This window comes from Centrocercus urophasianus, unplaced genomic scaffold (genome assembly GCF_019232065.1).
Source record: "Centrocercus urophasianus isolate 14NV4802_14NV808 unplaced genomic scaffold, USGS_Curo_1.0 seq_17, whole genome shotgun sequence".
NCBI lineage: Eukaryota > Metazoa > Chordata > Aves > Galliformes > Phasianidae > Centrocercus > Centrocercus urophasianus.
This window is the reverse complement of record NW_024884722.1, coordinates 17,623,818-17,643,363: the sequence shown is the minus strand read 5'-3', so window position 1 is coordinate 17,643,363 and position 19,546 is coordinate 17,623,818. Positions and strand designations below refer to the sequence as shown.

The 19,546-nt window shown below is 40.7% G+C and overlaps 1 protein-coding gene across 7 annotated transcripts in view; it reads right to left on the bottom strand.

The window, feature by feature from the left end:
• Nucleotides 1–404: 404 nt before the first annotated feature.
• The window catches only part of LOC122160195 (WASH complex subunit 2-like), a 41,118-nt gene continuing 21,976 nt past the window's right edge, over nucleotides 405–19,546 (bottom strand). For 5 of the 7 annotated variants that reach the window (XM_042818504.1, XM_042818508.1, XM_042818505.1 and 2 more), the window contains 15 exons: nucleotides 19,246–19,338; nucleotides 18,668–18,772; nucleotides 17,436–17,552; nucleotides 16,412–16,575; nucleotides 15,841–15,943; nucleotides 14,790–14,972; nucleotides 13,623–13,796; nucleotides 10,643–10,771; nucleotides 10,351–10,446; nucleotides 8,629–8,748; nucleotides 6,919–6,981; nucleotides 6,038–6,250; nucleotides 5,126–5,722; nucleotides 4,365–4,539; nucleotides 405–893 (listed from right to left, as the gene is read on the bottom strand). In XM_042818504.1, coding sequence (XP_042674438.1) covers nucleotides 757–893; nucleotides 4,365–4,539; nucleotides 5,126–5,722; nucleotides 6,038–6,250; nucleotides 6,919–6,981; nucleotides 8,629–8,748; nucleotides 10,351–10,446; nucleotides 10,643–10,771; nucleotides 13,623–13,796; nucleotides 14,790–14,972; nucleotides 15,841–15,943; nucleotides 16,412–16,575; nucleotides 17,436–17,552; nucleotides 18,668–18,772; nucleotides 19,246–19,338 — 2,469 coding nt within the window. In that variant the 3' untranslated portion in view covers nucleotides 405–756. The remainder of the gene's footprint in view (nucleotides 894–4,364; nucleotides 4,540–5,125; nucleotides 5,723–6,037; nucleotides 6,251–6,918; nucleotides 6,982–8,628; nucleotides 8,749–10,350; nucleotides 10,447–10,642; nucleotides 10,772–13,622; nucleotides 13,797–14,789; nucleotides 14,973–15,840; nucleotides 15,944–16,411; nucleotides 16,576–17,435; nucleotides 17,553–18,667; nucleotides 18,773–19,245; nucleotides 19,339–19,546) is intronic. The other 2 variants (XM_042818507.1, XM_042818509.1) reach the window with 2 other exon arrangements.

Here is a 19,546-nt window from a genome sequence, read left to right as displayed (position 1 = left end):
GTCAGTGCAGATGGACTTCCTTTAGCAAATCCAGGCAGGTGAAAAACTCATTTGGAGGCTTACAACTTGAACAGAAGATAATGTTCGGGCTCTGCTGATCTTCTGTAACACACTCTGGCAGAGAAGTTTTAACCATTGTTGTTTTTACAGATTGCATTAGCTGCCAACATGAAATAACCAGTCTCCCTCTGCTTTCAATCCCTGCACTCAGATTTAAGTGCAGGATTACATAAGAGGAGCTGTACCTGATAACAGAACCCAGTCTGGCACTAGCATTAGCTCGAGATTGACAACTTATCCAGAGAAAGCATGGCAGTGATTTTGATTATCTTCTAGTCACGATGCAGATACCCTTCACAAGTGGCAAAAATAAAAAAAAAAAAAAAAAAAGACATACAAACATCTCATTTAACAGACTCAGTTTACTATTTAACAATATCAAGGATTCTCTCCATAGATCTGTTCAATAAAACAAACTATACTTTGTATAATAGATAACTTCATTGAAGGTATTGCACAGGCTATATTCATCTGGCCATCATGGAAAAAAATAGCAGGAGGTTACTGTCCTCTTTAAATGTATCATTAAGCACAATTAGATCCAGCACAAGAGCATACTAACCATTTAAAATGAGTAATCTGTCATTTAAATATCCACAGCCATCTCATTTCAGGTCTACTGGATTAGGGAATCCAGAGTGTTAGTACTGGACAGGGCTCAGGAAAAGCCTCCTCTCTGCAACACACTCCTGTTGGCTACTGGCCTCCAAAGGCATTCAGTGGGTCATCAAATGTGTTCAGTGCCTTGCTTTCAGATTTCACTTCCGAGGCTGCCTGGGAAGATCTGCTTTTGGGAGTGGGTATCTTGATCTGGCTGCCAGAGAATATATCATCTAGATATGGGAAAAGAAAAAAAAGAAAGATAGATAGCTTTAATAGGAATTGACTGCTAAACAGAAGTATTATTGTACAGAAAATCCCCAGCACACCACAGCGACTGCCAAGGACATTCTGTTATAAACAAGTGCTTTTCTGCTGCAATTCTACTTGGATTTGTTAAGGACATACGTGGGAGCTGCTAGCTGCAAATCAAATCAAGAATAGGTTTTTTCTCCATAAAGCTGAATAATACTTATATTTTATACCATATTCAAGCTCTCAAAAGCATTTGACAAGCATTAATAAGTTAAATGTCTGCAATAAATTTCATCTTGCAATTTCCAGAAGACAACCTCCTGCTTCTCTAGAACATTAGCATTCAAAGAACTTGAGAGAATCCGTGAATTGCTGAGATTGGTGCCAAAGAAAATCACAAGAGAAAAACCATACAACTTGCTAGTGATTGCTGTGCCATCTGCTAGCCATGCCAGAGAGTCTTTAACCTATAGCACAACAAAAATATAGCATACAGCACTGGAGAACAGGACGCAGCTCAGGTGCAGGAGGCAGACTGCTCTGATCACCTTCTTACTAAGTACTCAAAAAGTCTGTCTGCAGTCCTGAATGAAGACCTCCCACTGCCTTCCTCAGTGTAAATATTTCTGTAACGAGTAAAAGTAAACAGGACTGCAACATGAAAAAAACTTCCATTCTATTAAGACAGAGTTATTTCCCAGAATAACAATAGGTAAGGGGAAATCCTCCAACACACACACCATGTAACAACAGCAGAGCCCACAAACTTTCAGCTCTTGCTGTGGCTCGTGCTTAGACCGTACTGATGGAAGAAGACAGCTCCTACTCTACAAGCACTGGAGTGTTGCCATGAGGTTCTCTGGAGACTGTGAAAATGATTTAATTTTTAATTTATTTTACAAGGCAGAGATACCTGGATTCCTTGTGATTCACAAGGCCCTTTCATAGCTGGTTTTGAATCCCTACTTAGGAAATATACCCCATACAGAGGTTCTTGGTTATTTTCTGGTCTACAGTATGAAAGTTAACATTCCAGCCTTAAATATCTATCCTAACCTTGAGCAGTGGCCAAGCAAGAAGTGGCCTGTCACAAGATGCTTGCCTTTCTCTTCTTGCTTCTTCTTCCCCTTCAGCACGTTTGTTACTGCACTGATGATAAGGATTACACAGGAATAATCCAGGACAGCATCTCAGCACAACAGCAATTTGAAAAAGCAGTGAAATAGAGTAATCCCCTACTGGCATTACTCCCTAGCAGAAAGCTGTCACATGGATTTACTCCATAGTCAGCTGGGAAATAGTGCGAGTGCTATCAGCAGTAGAGGTATCACTCACATTTTATAACAAGGCTTGTTAGAGAAAAGAGTTTTGGCCACAAAGTCCAGCATTTGTCATTGCACAAGAAAGTTCACTTTTTCTAAATTCTAGATGGACAGAGACAACATCAAGATGCTTGTGTCATCTACCATGCAGTCACTGAAGAGGCGAGAAGAAGAAAGACCTACCATAGAATTTTTCATAATACTGCCAGCACAAGCTTACCACAAATGTACTAAATAACGATACAAAACTGGTAGAACAAAGAAAGCAAGCTGCTTGTGGCTTCCACGCAGTTGAACTGCAGCCAGTTAAGTGCTCTATCTGCAGCAGAAAGGATCGCCTTCTGCTACCTTCAGCCTAGATAAAGTGTTACCATATTGCTGAATCCAAATCTTAACCTGCAGAACAGGGAAGAGTCAGTTCTACCATTCTAAGGCCAGCAGAACATCTTCACCATCAGCTATCTCCCCTGCATTCCAGCTGGTGTCCATAACTCTGGGCACTAAGAAGCTGCATACTTGTGGCTGCACTGAAAACAAAGCTCCAGAGCAGGCAAGTCCAACTAATAGACCACACATGGCCCTAGACAGCTGATAAATGCAGCCCCACAAGATCATAAACTGTTAACATTAAGTGATTTTTAGTGATATTTTTCATGAGTCAGGCATGGCTCCAATGTTTTTACTGCCCTTATTTTTTGTTTCAATAAAAATATAAAAGTTTTGTTACTTGTGCACAGTACCTATGTCATATATTCTAATTACTGTTATATATTTTATATGTGGCCCAAGACAATTCCTCTTCACTCAGTGCAGCTCAGGAAAGCCAAAAGGTTGGACAACATCCATATTCTAGAGGAAAACCAAGTCTACCAGATACATGGGGTGGTAGATGCTCATACATATCAACATTAAATGGGACATCAGACAACAAGCTCTGGCATTAGAATGCATGTCAAAAATAGAGTGCAAAGGACAAGATTCGTCATGACTTATTTTTCAAGCTATTTTCAAATTGGTACTCTCCAATTGTTTTTTCAACACAAGGCTCTGGATTTGTATGCAGAAGTATTTAGAAGATGTAGTGGTTTGGGAAGTTCTTTCATTTGCTACAGGCTACATGGAAAACAGTAAACTATTAAAATATTTCTAAAGTAAACTTAGAATGAAATATTTCTCTTGATTCAGTATATATTTCATGAATCTTGCCTGCAAATGTGTAAACATATATTTTTTTTTTTTTAATGTATCAATTGGGAATGCCTTGAAATCTCAACCTTTTCATTCTCTGGCAAGTTCTAATCCCTTTACAGACTTCAGCCAGGTCACTCCATCAGGTCTGAGTGCTTAACAGAAGCACAAGCAAAACAGCAGTTAATTAGATTCATTTTGAATAGGTTGAACAGAATGAAGGCTGACAGGAATCAAATACAGAAGAGAAGGGACACTTCCTTGTTAGAGGAAAAAAATTACATGAATCCCAAAGGAGACCTATAAACACGAAGAGTCTGAGAACAGATGCAGTTGGGAAATCAAATGACTTCTGGTATCTCCACTGACAGAACAAGAAAGGAGCATACTTTACATCATTTCAAGTTACTATATGGTGCTTTGCTTTTTTTTCAAAAAATTATACAGAGTACCCTTTGCTTTCAGGTGCAGCATTTCCAAATTGCTCTGGGTATACACTGATGTAAACAAAATCCTAGGATCTTAAGAGCTCTAAGATAGTCAATGCAGCTGGGATAGGAAAAGATTTATTCACAGTGATTCATCTGAAAACAGGATACAAGCAGCTGTGCAAATTTAAACATGGAACTTATCTCTTAGTGCTGTAAGAGCATGAGATTATTCTCTTACTCCAGACAAGAAATGTTCTAATTCCCACAGATGAAGAGATCCCTACGGGGATTAAACTATTCCTCCTCTCAGGAGGGTTTTATACACTTTCTTACAGCTTTTAAATTCATGCTGTTCCTACAGATCTAGGAAGTTCTCACACAAGGTTAAAATCTTGCATGTTCACAGACATCAGAACAGTTAATAGTTCAAGAAAGTGAAGGGTTCTAAAACATCTAAAATAAACACATTTGGAGACATGACATTAATAGCAAGACATTAGACACTTACCCATATCGTCATCAAATATGGATTTTTGTTCCACCTTTTTCTTGGTCTTCTTCTCTTTTGGTTTTACAGTGAGATCCGCAAAGATATCAATGTTATCATCAAAGAGGTTACTCTCTGTCATTTTCTCTTTTGCTTTGCTCATTGGCTTAATTGCCTCAGTAGCAAATATATCATCCTTGGAGCAAAGTACAGAGAGATTATCAATATACAGCACACTTCAAGAGAATAATCATTACCTGTACACAGCTGCTGGGTATTTAGAAGACTGACAGCCTCAGGCTTCCCAAACCTGAGAAATTTGGGTCCCTTCTCCCCTACTGGATGTGGCCTAGTGAGGGATTGTGCACAGGTCAAATACAGTGTCACTTCTTCAGAATGCCAACCTTTCTCCTTTTTTGAATTATCTATCTGAGCTACTGCGCACTGAACAAGTAGCAGAAAAGAACCAAATACTTCATTAATCTAAAAAAAGGTAATAACCATGGGTATGTCATCACAGCACGTTCACTGCCCAATCTGCTCTGATAAGGCTTCACCTTCTAATCCACACTTGCTAATAAACAGATGAACCCTGAAAGTAAGGGTTTCTGTTGCCCAGTAGCAGAATACAATTGACACTTCATTAACTGTTCTGCACAATCCCATTCCTACTCAGCCTGTGTTTAAGTAGAAGTATTTGCATATAAGGCCCTGGGGGGGTCAAAAAGGCCAAGGTATCAGGCTTTCCTTCCCAACTTCCTCCAGCAAGCCTCAGCCATTACCTCAAAAATATCTTGTGCAGCAGAATCAACAGCTTGCTGAACAGCAGATTTCAACTCCTCCTTCCCAGTTTTCTGACTGGGGAAAAGAGAATCTTCCTCCTCCTCCAAAAAAGACATAGGGCTGTTTTTTGATGAAGACTTTTGCTGTACAGACTGGAAAAGAGCACTGCTGTCCTGATTACCCAGAACAGAGAGTTCAGGCTTTTTCTCCATGCCCTTGATGGGTTCGTTGGCCACACTTCCTGGCATTTCCTCCCTCAATTTTGATTGTGTAGCTGCTCTGGATGTTGAGTGACTTGCAAAAAGATCTTCTGATTCAAACAGATCATCTCCTTGGTCTGTGGATTCTGGAGGAAGTTTGTTAGTCGCAATGCTGCCATGAGCTGGTAGTGATGAGCCAGAGAGAAAACCATTTTCTTTGGATTCCACTTCAGTAACAAGCTCCTTTACGTTTTCTATTGTTGATCTCTGTTTTGGTACTGAGAACGGTGGCTCTTTAGCACTGTACACCTCTTCACTCTCACCAGACTCTTGGGCAGCTAGCCGGCGGGCCATTCTGCTTGGAGGCCTGCGTTTTCCTGTAACCTTGATTCTGGTCTGTAGGAAAAGAATATAAACAGAGAGGGTTATATTGAAGGGAGAAGGAAATAACCCTACACTTTATGGAAGACAGATTAGGACCCATGCTTTGTTCTAACACTTTTCATAACACTGTAAATTAACATTTTACTCATTTCATATCAGTACACTGAAATTAACTTCAAGTTTTGCTGAAGTTACTTAAACCAGAGCTATAAGCAGTGACCAGTACATTTAAGCAAGCATTCAGTTGTGAAACCTGAGCAAAGAAAGATGAGAAGATGCTGATTTAGCTTTAATTCCCTTTTCTCTCATCTTAAATACCAAGGTTACCTTATTGGCGCTGTGCAAAGTATCCGCTTGCATAGGCTGATCAAAGCTTACACCTAATTCTTCATTGTTCCCTGCAGCAGGGAAGGTTTCACTGCTCTGTACGTCATTGGGCTCATGCAGTGGAGTGTCCAAAATGGGGAAGGGGGACTTTACACTGGAGATCTTAGGCACTGCACCAGGAAGTAAGGCTGCAGGGTTAATAGCTAAATTAGCCTACAAAACAAAACAAAAAACACATACACACACACAAAGATAGCATGTTAATACTGCTCCAGAGAAGCAGCAAGAACTAGCGCATTTAAGCATTCAAGTTCTACTCCTAGAAGTGCCTGGCCTCTCTCATCTCAGCTCACTTCTAGATCGCCCACGTTCTCTGTCTCACTAAACCTTTGACTACTCAGTGCTATTACACTGTATAAGAACTTCAAAAACACCTCGGTTATAGTAACTCGCACAAAAAAAACTATGTAGCCCAGTATCCTGTCTGAGGACAAGACTGGTTCTGACTTTGGAGTGAAACAGTTATATAGACAGTTAATAGATTTTTCATATCAAGAGAAGGAAATAACCGAAACTCAAAACCCCTAAGAGTATCTAAGCATACTTAAAATATTGCTGAGAATTGCAGGCCAAAAAGCCCACCCTCTGCCCCCAGAGTTAAATAGCATTGCCCATAGTCAGGTCTGAAAAGTAAAGGGGGAAATAATGTTAAACATGCAATACAGAAAAATTAACAATAGAGGACATGTCATCTGAAAAAAAACAAAATGGCAGAAGTAAGGTAGGGAAGTAAAAAGATTTTGCTTCAGGGAGAGCCATCAGTGAGGCAAGGAAGATATTTTTTATTTTTTTGAAAGCCAGAATGCCAGTAAAATAATTACTTGTAACTTTCCAATCCGAGATGAGGGTTCTTTGGTTTTAATGGGAACGGGACCTGTAGATTTCTGCACAAAATTACACTGAATTAAACAACAGGTGGAGAATATCAACATCTTCAACCAGACTATAGCCTGAATTTCAAAACATCTGTAGAAAGGAACCATCTCACTGCTTATCAGCTTCTTCTTGAGATACCTTGTTTTCAACACACATTCTAAAACCAGAGCTAGTCGTTTGACTTTTAAATCCTGTTCCTCATGTCATAGCCCCATCTTTGTTACAATTCCACCCCTTTCTATCAATGTTATGTTTTACCATCATAATTCTACAACTTCCTCCTTTCTCCAGGTCACACACAACACAAGTCAAATCCAGTCGTGACAGCCACCCTACCTCCTTGCTTATTCACTCCCCTAAGATCCTATGGTCATGCTGTCTTGTCATAATTACATATATGCATAAGTATATAAATTATACATATACAATTACATAAAAAATGTATAATCATGCACACATATGATGTATAAGTGTTATAATTGACTTTTCTCTTTGTCATTTGCTGTATTAGGGCCATAGACCTTAATGAAACCCACACTGGAGTCTAGAGTATTCCAAAACTGCAAAGCTTTCAAGAAGGAAGCTTTCCTCTACAGAAAGCAGGCCACCCATACCAAAAATAAGACCAGCAAGCTCAATGAGCAAGAAAGCTGTGTCACCTGAAGACTTTAGTCAGTTCTGGGACTCAGGGATAAACCAAATCAATAAAAGGTTTCCATCCGAGGCTTGCTTTCCACAAGTCTCTGATCTGCAATGGTTTTATGAGCTGGGCTGTGCTGCCATTGGTGCGGCTGGGCAGTCTTTGAGCGTTTGGACACTGTACTGAGGGCCTTGATAGCATGACAGAAGAATCCTGCTGTCTGCAGTAATCCACCACTTAAATGCACATGGGAATTGGCTGAACCTCACACAGGTGAAGATCATTCCAGTATTTCAGCAGCTACAAAAGGATGAAGTCAAATGAGATCCTCTACATCGAGGAGTACTTTACCAGAAGGGAAGATAAGCTAACTACTAGTCCTACAGACTTATTATGTGCTCCTCAGCCCAGAAGGCAAAAAAACAACCTCCTCTCAACCCATATTCTCAAGCACCCCACAAATGAAAAGCTCATCTCTTACAGCTGAAAATCAAACAAGCAGCTCTGATGAGACAAGCCACAATTCAGATATAGACTCCCCATCTGTGAGGGGAGTCCTTGGTCCTGCAAGATCAGGAGTCTTGTTTGCTCACCATGAAACTTTCATGAAGAGTCTTAGCTGCCACAGATTTGTTCTGTGTGCTACGATCTCTTGATCATGATCTCATGATCATGAGAAAGCCCACCTATACTTTAAAGACTACAGTAACTCCAGCAGATACTGGCATTTCAAAGAACGAGCAAGTGATCAAATCACACCAAACTGCACCTGAAGTTCTTCACTTGCACTTGGCCCTCATAAGCACGCTGGCAGTGAATAAAACATTAGCAATAGCATTTAAACTTTTTGCTATTAACAGCGCACCTGTTGATAAGCAGAGACAAGTATGGCCACATATTACTGCATTTCTGCAGCTTTGCAGCCAATGAATCCAGGCATTAGTTTTGATCTTTATGGGAGACCTGACATCTTTTCCTGTGCATGCAGTCCAAGACACAAGCTTTCAGTACTTGCCTCTGTAGATACTGTCTTCAGAGCTTCATGCTGTTTGGCACTTAAAGCGTTTTCTAGAAGACTACAATTCTCCGAGGAAGGGACAGGACTGGTCTTAATTGTTTTCTTCTCTGCTATTTTCTGAAAACATTAAGAGCACAAATCAACACGAATTGGAAAAAAAACAAGATCTGCAGAGCAAGAAAACAAGCAAAGTTTTTCAAGATCTGAATTCCATTTTCAGAGAAAACTGCCCACATCTTTTAGGCCTGCAATGCATTGCAGGCATTACTTTTTGGTCATCAATGATAAGGGCCTTTCACTCCTTCACACTTATAACCTTTGTTGTCTGTAGTGATGGAAAATAAGGTGAGTTTGGATAAGATTCCAAAAGCATACATATTTCTCATATACAGAATAGCAGGGAAAATAAAAGCATAAACTATCTAAGGAACACTACTGTTTTCAGAGTTTCAAGCAAGCAACCTTCGTGAGTAGCTGAGAGCACTGACTAGAGACAGCCCCTCCCACACTCTTCAGATAAACATTTTTCCAGGAAATATTGCCAGTTTTCTGGCCTAGCTTCCAGCTATTGGCCTGAAAATAGACTAACGTTAGAGCTGGCTTCAATTTAGTTAAGCTCCATAGGTTGCTCCAAAAGTAATGCCTCCTATTTGTTTCCATGGAAACCACAACAGTCAAAAGACCATACGAACACTATTTGATAGAGCAAATTGTCAGCTAAAACACTACTTTGCAACACAGCCACCATTATTTTTTGCAAGCTATGAACAAGAGAGCCTTCATGCTGTGCTCGTAAAAATCCGCACCAGCAGAGGTGACCCACAGTCAGTATTTGCATTGCTGAAGCACACCACCACTGCCTCACTCGGCTCACACCCACTGTTTGGTCTCCATAAACATTCAGCAAGCGTCAGTGAATGTTAATGGGTGCAGTTCCAAAGGAGAAATTCAACTGTACACCTTATTTCAGACACTACAGACTGCCCCTCTGCTGACATTTGTTGACCAGCAACAAAAGGTAACAGAATACTGGGGGGAAGGTTCAACCTCCACTGCCATACCGCCAACACCCCCCCCGATTTGTAGGCCAACATAATCAAATATGATGCATTACTTTTGGATCAGTCCTTGTACATTTAGAGCAGAAGTTCAGAATGCATGTTAGGACTTGGAACTCAAACCACCCATTATGTAGCCCAGTTCATTATGGCAGTTTCTCACCCTCTAATAACAATCCAGTGATTTTATTAACACATTCATTACCTTAAATTAAACCAATCTACAGACTTAAATGACATAAAGGGCTTCAGGGCTACTAGTCCCACAAGCCATACTGAGCCTAAAGAATCTCACTGCAGAGAGGTAGGCTAAAGTTTCAACATCTCCAAGGTATCACTACCTATTAAACCAGCCAGACCCTGAATAATACACAAGCAACTTTACTATTCTGATTTCTGCTCAAGTGTGTTCTCTAACATTTAAGTCCATCCCAGTGGTACCAATGGAGGAAAAAAATATAGTTCTCAAATCTCAGCCCTTGGAGGTCTGCTGCATCTGTTTGTTCCATATGTCTTCAGAGTTACAAGAGCCATTTCTATTCTCACAAAAAGACTTTAAAGTGATTTCATGTCCTGTCAGAACACATGTGGAAAAACTCCCTTTTATGCACTTATTTCCATGGTCTTCTTCAGAAGCCATGTATAATAGAGGATCACATACCGGAGGGTTTGTTTTAGCAGTACTGAAGAGATCATCCTCATCATCATCCCCAAAAAGACTTCCTCCAGATGATGGTTTCAGAATACGATTTGTAGACTGAAGAGAAAAAAGGATAAAAAAGAATGTCACAGATCAAAAGCACATCTTCTACCCACAGTGCCTTGACTTTAGCACTTGGCCATTCCTAGAGATCAGGGATTTTTAAGTTGTGCTCAACTGTGACACACTAGAAGGCTACACACTTCAAAGATTGTTTTTAAACAGCAGGTTCAGAGGAGGGATTTGGACTCACCATTGACGTCTTGGGACTGGCAAAGAGGTCAACATCCGGATCATTGTCCTTCTGAAGTTTGTGACTAAAAAGCAGCTCTTCATCTTGAAACACACCAGTGCTTTTGGGACGAATGCTCTTCTCAGAGGGCTGAAAGGAGAAAGGTTCAGACATTAAAAAAAACAATCTTACTTACAGAGGACACTGCTTCAGTGGTGTATTTGCCAAGCAGATAAGGCAGGTTACAAATGACCTGAGGCTGTGCTACAGCCCTGGCAACAACAAAAACACAGCTTGAACTACCATAGCATGTTCGTAGTTTGCAAAACCTACAATGCAAATGCTTGTATTATCAGTTCATTTTGATTACAAGACATTAAATAAAATGTACTTCCAGGTCTGTCAATTTGAAAGGCAACTTTTATTATTTACTTGTTATGCTTCCCTATGAGGAAGAAAAAAAGATCTTCAGTATGGTATTATGAGTATACAGCAAATGTTTATATTTTAGGAAGAAACTTTCATGCTTAGAATTATACATATAGATGAGGGTGCATGGCAAAAGTGAGAAGAAAATCTGGCTAATTATCTTCCTGAACTACCTTAAAAAAAAAAAAAAGCCAACAAAAAAAGATGAGGCTCTTTAAAGCTGTTATTGTTGACAGAATGCTCATCCTCCTCCCTTTAAAGCAAAAGCACCCCCATAGTGAAGAACAGAACTTTTGCCTTTGGCAAACACATGTATTTCCAACTCAGCTGCTGAGTGGCAGGGAAGGTCAATATCAAACATTCTCTCATCTGCCTTCCACAATCTGACACACCAGATTGCATCTGCTTTCTAATGCTAACTTCCAGGACACCGTTACACCATTTTTTGGTCCACTCTTACTATATATTTTTTTTTAATACTACCTTTATACATCTTCATTCACTTGCTTTATCTTTACGCCAAATGCTGGGTCCAATTTTTGGAGCACTAGAACAGCTGTGTATACACAAATGCACAAACATCTGATGTACACCTAGTTTTTTGCTACACTAAACACTCAAAATAGTAGCACTTTCCCTGTCAAGAAGATCAGGTTCCTAAACTAATTATTGTAATTTTTTCATGATTATGCATTTCAGCACTGTAACCACTCCACTACTGCTATATTCTGCTTGCTTCCTAGGAAAGCTTTAAAAGGGCTTAGATTTTCCCAGTCGCCACCCCATACTTCCCCCACCCCAAAAAGAAAACAAAAACACATGTTCATAACAGGTAAGTGTTCAACTAACTCTGAGGCAGCAATAAACAGGGAATTTTGTCCAAGAGTCATTTGTTTCATTCAACTCCAGGGACTCACAAATAGAGTGCGTATAGTCTTTGGTGCTGAAAATTTATTTTACAATGTTATAAGATGACAAAAACTTGTGGTATGCTCTAGTATACACTCTGTACTTCTAGATATGATTTCAAGTTTACTGAACACATTTTGGTATAGGAGCATCAAGTAGAAATATGAACGTTGCCATAAATTCAAGGATACGGTGGAAGGAAGGGATGCCATTCAGAGGGACCTCGACAGGCTGGAGGGCTGGGCTCGGGTGAACCTAATGAGGTTCAACACGGCAAAGTGCAAAGTTTTGCATTTGGGCCGGAAGAACCCCAGGCACCCGTACAGGCTGGGAGGAGTGGTCCTTGAGAGCAGCTCGGCAGAGAAGGACCTGGGGGTCCTGATGGACGAGAGACTGAACATGAGCCAGCAGTGCGCTCTGGCAGCTCGAAAGGCAAATGGGATCCTGGGCTCCATCAGGAGAGGGGTGGCCAGCAGGGACAGGGAGGTGATCGTCCCTCTCTACTCGGCTCTTGTGAGGCCCCATCTGGAGTACTGTGTCCAGGTGTGGAGCCCTCAGTACAAGAAAGACATTGAGATTTTGGAAAGGGTCCAGAGGAGGGCAACTAAGATGATCAGGGGGCTGGAGCACCTCCTCTATGAGGACAGGCTGAGGGAGTTGGGCTTGTTCAGCCTGGAGAAGAGAAGGCTGCGGGGTGACCTCATTGCAGCCTATCAATACCTGAAGGGAACCTACACCCACGAGGGGAGTAAACTCTTCAAAAGGGCTGACAACAGCAGGACTAGGGGAAATGGATCGAAGTTGAAGGAGGGAAGATTTAGGTTGGATGTTAGGGGGAAGTTCTATACAAGGAGAGTGGTTAGGCCCTGGAACGGGCTGCCCAGGGAGGTTGTGGATGCCCCGTCCTTGGATGTGTTTAAGGCCAGGTTGGACAGGGTCCTGGGCAACCTGATCTGAATGTGTGTGTTTGGTGGCCCTGCTAGGCAGGGGGGTTGGAACTACATGATCCTTGAGGTCCCTTCCAACCCGGGTGATTCTGTGATTCTGTGATTCTGTGATATCACTGCTGAAGATTCAAAGCCCACATCTTAATGCAATATATCAGGAAAGCCAGACAGCAAGAATATGGCAACTAGAGGCTTTTTTTTTTTTAAAAAAAAGTGAACACATGCTTGGAAAACAGAATTAAGCATAGCTTCAGCTAGAGTCATCTTAGAACTAAGTCTGCTGGTTTATGCAGAGCAAGCAGATTGTACCACTATTAAAAGAAGGATAAAGTATGAGGCTTCATACTCCATATCCCTCTACTTTCTAATACCTCCAACCCTGAGTAATAAAAGAATCAGTTCTTTAGAACAGACATCAAGTAACTGTATCAAGAAAAAATATTTTCAGATTTTTTTTAAAGTAGCATATGACAAAATGTTTCCGAGTCAGCGGGATGGAAAAAAATCACAGAGGGATTCAGGATTATGGGTAAGTGTAGGAATTATTTCTCATCCAAGAATTAGGAAATTGAGAAATTGAGAAAAATTACCTAGCAGGAATCGGAGAAAGGAGGTGTGAAAACAAACAAAACCCTTCTAGAAAACTAGCCTAGAATAGGACTAGTTTAGAGGTAGAAGTATTATTTCCCAGTATTCAAGAACTTCCCTAGACTCACCACATCATTGCCTTTGTGTGCATTTTTAATGCCATCATCTTCCAGTTTCTCCTCTTCCTCCTCATCGAACAAGCTTAACACTTTCCTAGCTTGGACACTGGCATCTTTCTCCAGAGCTGGTGGTGATGCTGCAAACAGATCTGGCTCCAAAGATGATGTGGCAAAAGGCTCCACCAAAATAAATGAATAAATAAATAAATAAACACACACACACAGAGCTGTTACTTAGTTTGAGTCTGCCCCAGACCCACTAAGCTTTGCTCAGAGTTGTGCAATCTGGTATCACAGCAGACAATTAAGTACAATTCAATTACACTAAGCAGACAAAATAGCAACATGCAGATTATCAAGATACATTTCAATAGATTAAGAAAACATTTTATAACTCTGAAATGAATGTAGTCACCTTCCTGTACTCTACACTCTACAACCTGATGCTGTTAATCAGATTTCTAAATATTGTTTCCTTCCCGTATATGTGTCAGGTTACATCTTGTTCCACAACTCTGCATTCTGTTATTTTGACATTATCTGCAGGGTATCTAATTCATGCCATTTGGGATTCTTCATATGGGCAGCACCACCTGAACACTGAGAGTGCTCAGGAAGGTTTAAAGCACCGTAACAATATACTGGAAGCCATCAGCTGCCAATTCCCCAATGATCTTTCAGAAGGAGAATGCCCAGGAGTTAAGTTCTGTTGAAGCTTCTTCAATAATGCACTCAAAGCTCTTTCTGTGAACTACTGCACATGAGAAATTCACAATCCTATTCAGCCTCAACTCTATAACTACCAACACTGACTACAATTCATCAGACAACATGCTCAAACAGGGAAATTACTGAGCTTTACAAAGCATACCCATTAGTATAAGCTTACTGTTTTTTCAAAAGGAGAGCACTGCACACATGAAAAAAAATTTCCCCACTCAGTCTAGAGTAGAAAAAGAATTCAAAACACAAAACTTTGGCAAACACTAGCTGGGAAATGAGTTTAAATGCCATTTAATCAGTTTGGTAATGTTTGACCAATAAGTGATTTTGCTAAAAGTTGAGTTATTCTCTCCCAAGTAAAAGCAGAGGCAATGAAAAAACTAATTCTGTCCCCATTACATTTTTATACTGAATCTTTGCCATGCTTCAGGTTAATATAAGAAAATCTCTTACTTTTCCCTTTGTCACCTGTCTTCCGACATCTGTTCCTCCAGGCACAGGAACTGCTTCAGGCTCTACTGAAGACCACAGTGTATCTTGTGCCTGGTTAGACTTTGCAATATGTGGTCGATCATTCTTCTCCTCTTTTTCCTCTTCATTAAACAAGGATTGTGTTTGTGCTGGCTTTATTTTCTCCTGCAAAATTACGAGAATCATTGACACAGAACTGCTTGGTATATGAGAAGAACATGCTGCCGAGAGACAGCAGACCCTCAGTTTGCTATCCAGGAGTCCACATGGACACTGGCAATGTGCTTGAGGTTGCTTCCTTTTCTTGCATTCTGATTTCTAGTATGATAGGCTCTTAAGACTGAACAAAGAGCGCCAGGAAACAGTTGCAAACTTAAAGCAGATGCTGTAGGAATCCTGTTCAATTACTGCAGTGGCTCCTAAGACCACCAACAGCTAGACTAGCTTGCCTGCTTCTTTTTCCACCCCCAAAATCTGCACTTAACCTACCTGGAAAAAGGTAAGGCCATGAAATATGTTTCTGGCAACTCCTTTCTTGGCAACCAGAAAGGCAAGACTGGGGAGTAATGTCATACGTGCAGCAAGTCTGCTGCATTAAACTTATGTTCAGCTCCAAAGCGCAACCAGACAGGAGCACATTGTGGGTTGAGCTCAAAAGACAGGATAGCATGAGAGTGCTCCACTGAAGGCCAGCCAGCTAGAGCTGAGATACCACACAGATGAAATTCCAGTTTCACAGTCAGCAGTAAACTGTCTATTCTTCTTAGTGGTACTTTATGGTTTGAGAGATCCAGAAAGGGCTTTCAGCACAAACCAAACAAGTTTAGTGATGATTATTATGATGATCATTTTGAAATCTTTTAGCCTGATAGTAATATGCCTAGCCTGTAAGAATTCTGTCTGATCCCATTCCAAGTTTGCTAGAACTACTATTGTCTAAAACAAGTTGGGCTTACATTACCTAACAGGAAGGATAACTTATGTGAACACTGTACAAGTATTCTGCATTATTTTTAAAAGAAAGGGAAGATACCACTGAAGAAGCTGAAGGAAGTGTTGATTGGGAACTGAAGAGTGATTCTCCAGTAACATCATCATCTTCAAACAGCAGTGATATCCTCTGTGGTTTTCTTTGGCTGCAGCAAGGAAAAGAATAAAAGTGGAAGATCAATGCAAAAGTTTCAAGGCCCACGTTCTGCATTTCTTTAGGAAGCATAACCTCATCCATAATATGTGATCCTAGATAAAAGAATTGGGTTCCTCACCATCCAAACAATTCTACCATCATCCTCTCTCATCTGCATACCTTTCTACAGAATTGAAGATAAGAGGTCAGAAAAGGTATTAGAAGCAGAGAAATGAAGAACCCAGTTTGGTGGAGGAATACAATCCATCACAGACCAAAAATTGGTGGAGGTATACAATCCATCACAGACCAAAAAAAAAGACAAAAAAGCCTAGCCAAGTCCAACAAATCCCGCTCACACATCTCTACTTCATCCTCAGCAGCATTAAGAAGAGACAACACTTACAGTGAGTCTGCCTCTTCATGTTTTTAGGACAGAACCGGACTGCTCTGAAGATTCCCCCCAAAGTATTTTCACCTTTCTTTAGTGATTGCAAATAAATCCTCCTCATCATCTTCCTCGAATAGGCTCGTCTTCTTCACAGCTTTAGCCTGACTGATGGTACTAGATGATTTTGCAGAGTCCTCTTTTCGGTTATCTTCTGAAGGAAGCTTAAGTGGCTTGGAGACATTCCAGTGCTCCTTAAAAACAAGGAACTCTTCAGTTTATTTTGTCTTGGTGAAAGCCACTTTCACAACTTCTCTGTAAGAATAAACAGTGCAGCACCTTGGCAGTCCTTGCATCTACCTACTGGCTTTTTTTTTTTTTTTTTTCTTCCCCTCCATTCCTGCATTATATTCCTGCAATCTGACATCGATCAGGTTTCACGGAGGGCCTGGCCACCTTTCAGCATACATTTGCCAGCAGAATAATGTACATGCTCTTTCCCATTACAGCTGCTCTTAAGAGCTAAGGTTAGTGTAAACTTTCCAGACAAGCTTTTAGTTACTTAGTGCCTCTGAGTTTCAATTAACATGTAGGATGAGACCTCACCTATCTCTAATAGGTGCCAGTCCCTAGGAAGTTTCATCCTTGCATTTCATTTTATCTATCTCTGGACTTTCAAGAAAACTCAAAAAAACAAAACAAACAAGAAAACCAAGCAAACCAAAGAAACTCTAAACAACATAACTGGAACTTTAAGTTTTTCTCACCAAAAAATAAAGTAGAAGGAAACAAATGTTTTTTTTTTTTTTTTTTTTTTTTTTTTCACTCAATATTTTTAAGTTTGGCTTGTTGGCAGCAGTGTCCTCCATTTCTTATCAACATAAATACTACCCTGAAAAAATATTGATTCACTTCCACATAATTTCTGTTGCCCAGATCTTGAGTTACTCTGAGCCAAGAGTAAGCTTCTTCAACAGTGAACATGTCACAGGAATGAGGCAGACATGGCAAGAAGACACAGCAGTCTGACTGTAGTTCCTGTCTGAACAGTTCTTTGTTTTGGCTAGTAGAAAAACCCCGCAACCCATTTCAATCAAGTCTTGCTCTTCAGTACCTCCTCATCACTGCTGAACAATAAGCTGGAGGCTTTCTTGTGTGGCTCTGACTGTTTCGCTTTCTCTTCCTGGGGCTTTTCCTGTTGCTTCTTGGCAGGCACCACACCAAACAGATCCTAAAAACAAATGCCAAAACAACAGAATGAAAATCCAAATTCACAATGGAAAGCTTGCTGAGAAGTCAACAGCATGCAAGACACCATGGCCCATTGTTTCTCAAATAAGAAAGAAGCAATTTTGTGAACACACTTCGAAGATATTTTCAAGCATGATACAACATTATGGTATGGGGAAATTCAAGCACACAACATCTGACAGATCAGAAACTTGTAAGCATACTGCCAGATTTAGGCATCCAGGTTCTCCTACATCCACCATACAGCAATTCTGCAGCACAACAGCTAAAATAGCGGGGCACAGTTTCTACTTCGTAACACAATCTTCATGGACTATGCTAAAATCCAGAGATCTTACCACATTACAGGATGTTTCACAATCCTAACAGTTCCCTCTGTGCACAGTCCCCATTCAGAAGTCGAGGGAGCTCAAGCAGCCCCCTCCTGAACAACGGACCATTATCTTGACTTTGCAAAAATTCTTGCTCTTCCAGCTCTGAACAGGCCTTCGGTCAGTCTCATGCTAGAACTATAGGCTAACTTAATTCAGGCTACAGACCCAAAGTCGACAGCTCAATGGAGTGTGTGCAGGAGGAAGAAGAGGGCGCAACAGGTAAGAAAAGCAGACACTAATAAGTTTCTAGCACCAACTGTGCTCTGATCTCAACTTCTGCACTAGCAGTTGTCATTTTCACATACAGAAAAGCAAGGGGAAAAAAAAAAAAAAAAGATATTTGCCAGCTGTGACAGTGGAAACAAGAACTCATTCATGGGTAGACAGCAGAGGCCAGGATAGAACAGTGTTTCCAAGCACCTATCAGTTCTGTATCTCAGTGTTCTTTAGCTGTTTGAGAAGGACAATGTTCTTAGCATTTAGGTTCAGAGATGATGTGCACTGGCTAAAGATACTAAAAAGATAAAGAGCTCACAAGAGTACCTCATCAAATCTCCTTCATGATGCTGTCTGCATGCTCAGAACTATTAAAGAGTGTAAGACGACCAATTTGGTGCTCTAAATTTAGTGCTCCATTTATGAGTTCAGATCTTTAAACACGTGAATATTTCCTGCAGCAAGCTGCTCACATGAACAGACAGGATCAGGAAGTGGTACTTACCTCTTCATCATCATCAAACAATGAGAGTGGAGCTTTCGTTGTGGACTTGCTGGTGGGGAGCGATGTAGCTTTTGATGTCACGGTTTTACTTGATGAAAACAAATCCTGCACAAACCAGTGAAATATCACTATACAAAGCAATGCTACACACTTAAGAAATGGGAGATCTATGTTTTTCCTTTAAAAATGTTCAGTGTGTCTGTGAAGTCAGGATAGATTGTCTTTCAGATACACCAAGTACCTAAAAACTTACGGTGATTTCCCTCAGCTTTGCAGATTTGTTACTACAGGAAATCAAGGACAAAAGTCTAAACACAGTCAGTCCTTTGTAATTCTCGTTCTTAATTTGCTGCTCTTTCCTTCCCTTTAGATTTCTAATGCTTATGTGTACCACACAAGTTCAGTCTTCTCACACTGGGGAAGAAATAATCAAAGATCTCACCCTCGGAGAAAGTTTCCAGAAAGGCTGGGAGCAGATACATGGTGTCAGAGTTCACAACTGTGCAGATAAGTGGAATAAAGTCAGAATGACTCAGATCCCAAAGATTTTTGCAGTCGTTTATTTCAGAGATACTCACTTCAGAATCCTCCTCATCTGAGAAGAGGCCCCTCTGTTTCCTTTGAGGTGTCTCAGATGAAGGCTTGAAATCATCACCTGAAGATGGCTGACTCTTAAGGAAAAGAAAACCACTGCATCAGCACCTATTTGGAGTCAGTAAGGGCAGGCACACTATGACCTTTTTAGGGCCCATGCTGCTAACAGCAGTCAAAAGAACAGGACGCAGGCTTGTCATCCATGAGCTTAAGTCTCATTTGCTGTGTGAGCAACACCTATGCAGCCAGAACTTTGCAAAGGTCCCCTCTCCCACCACCTTCCTT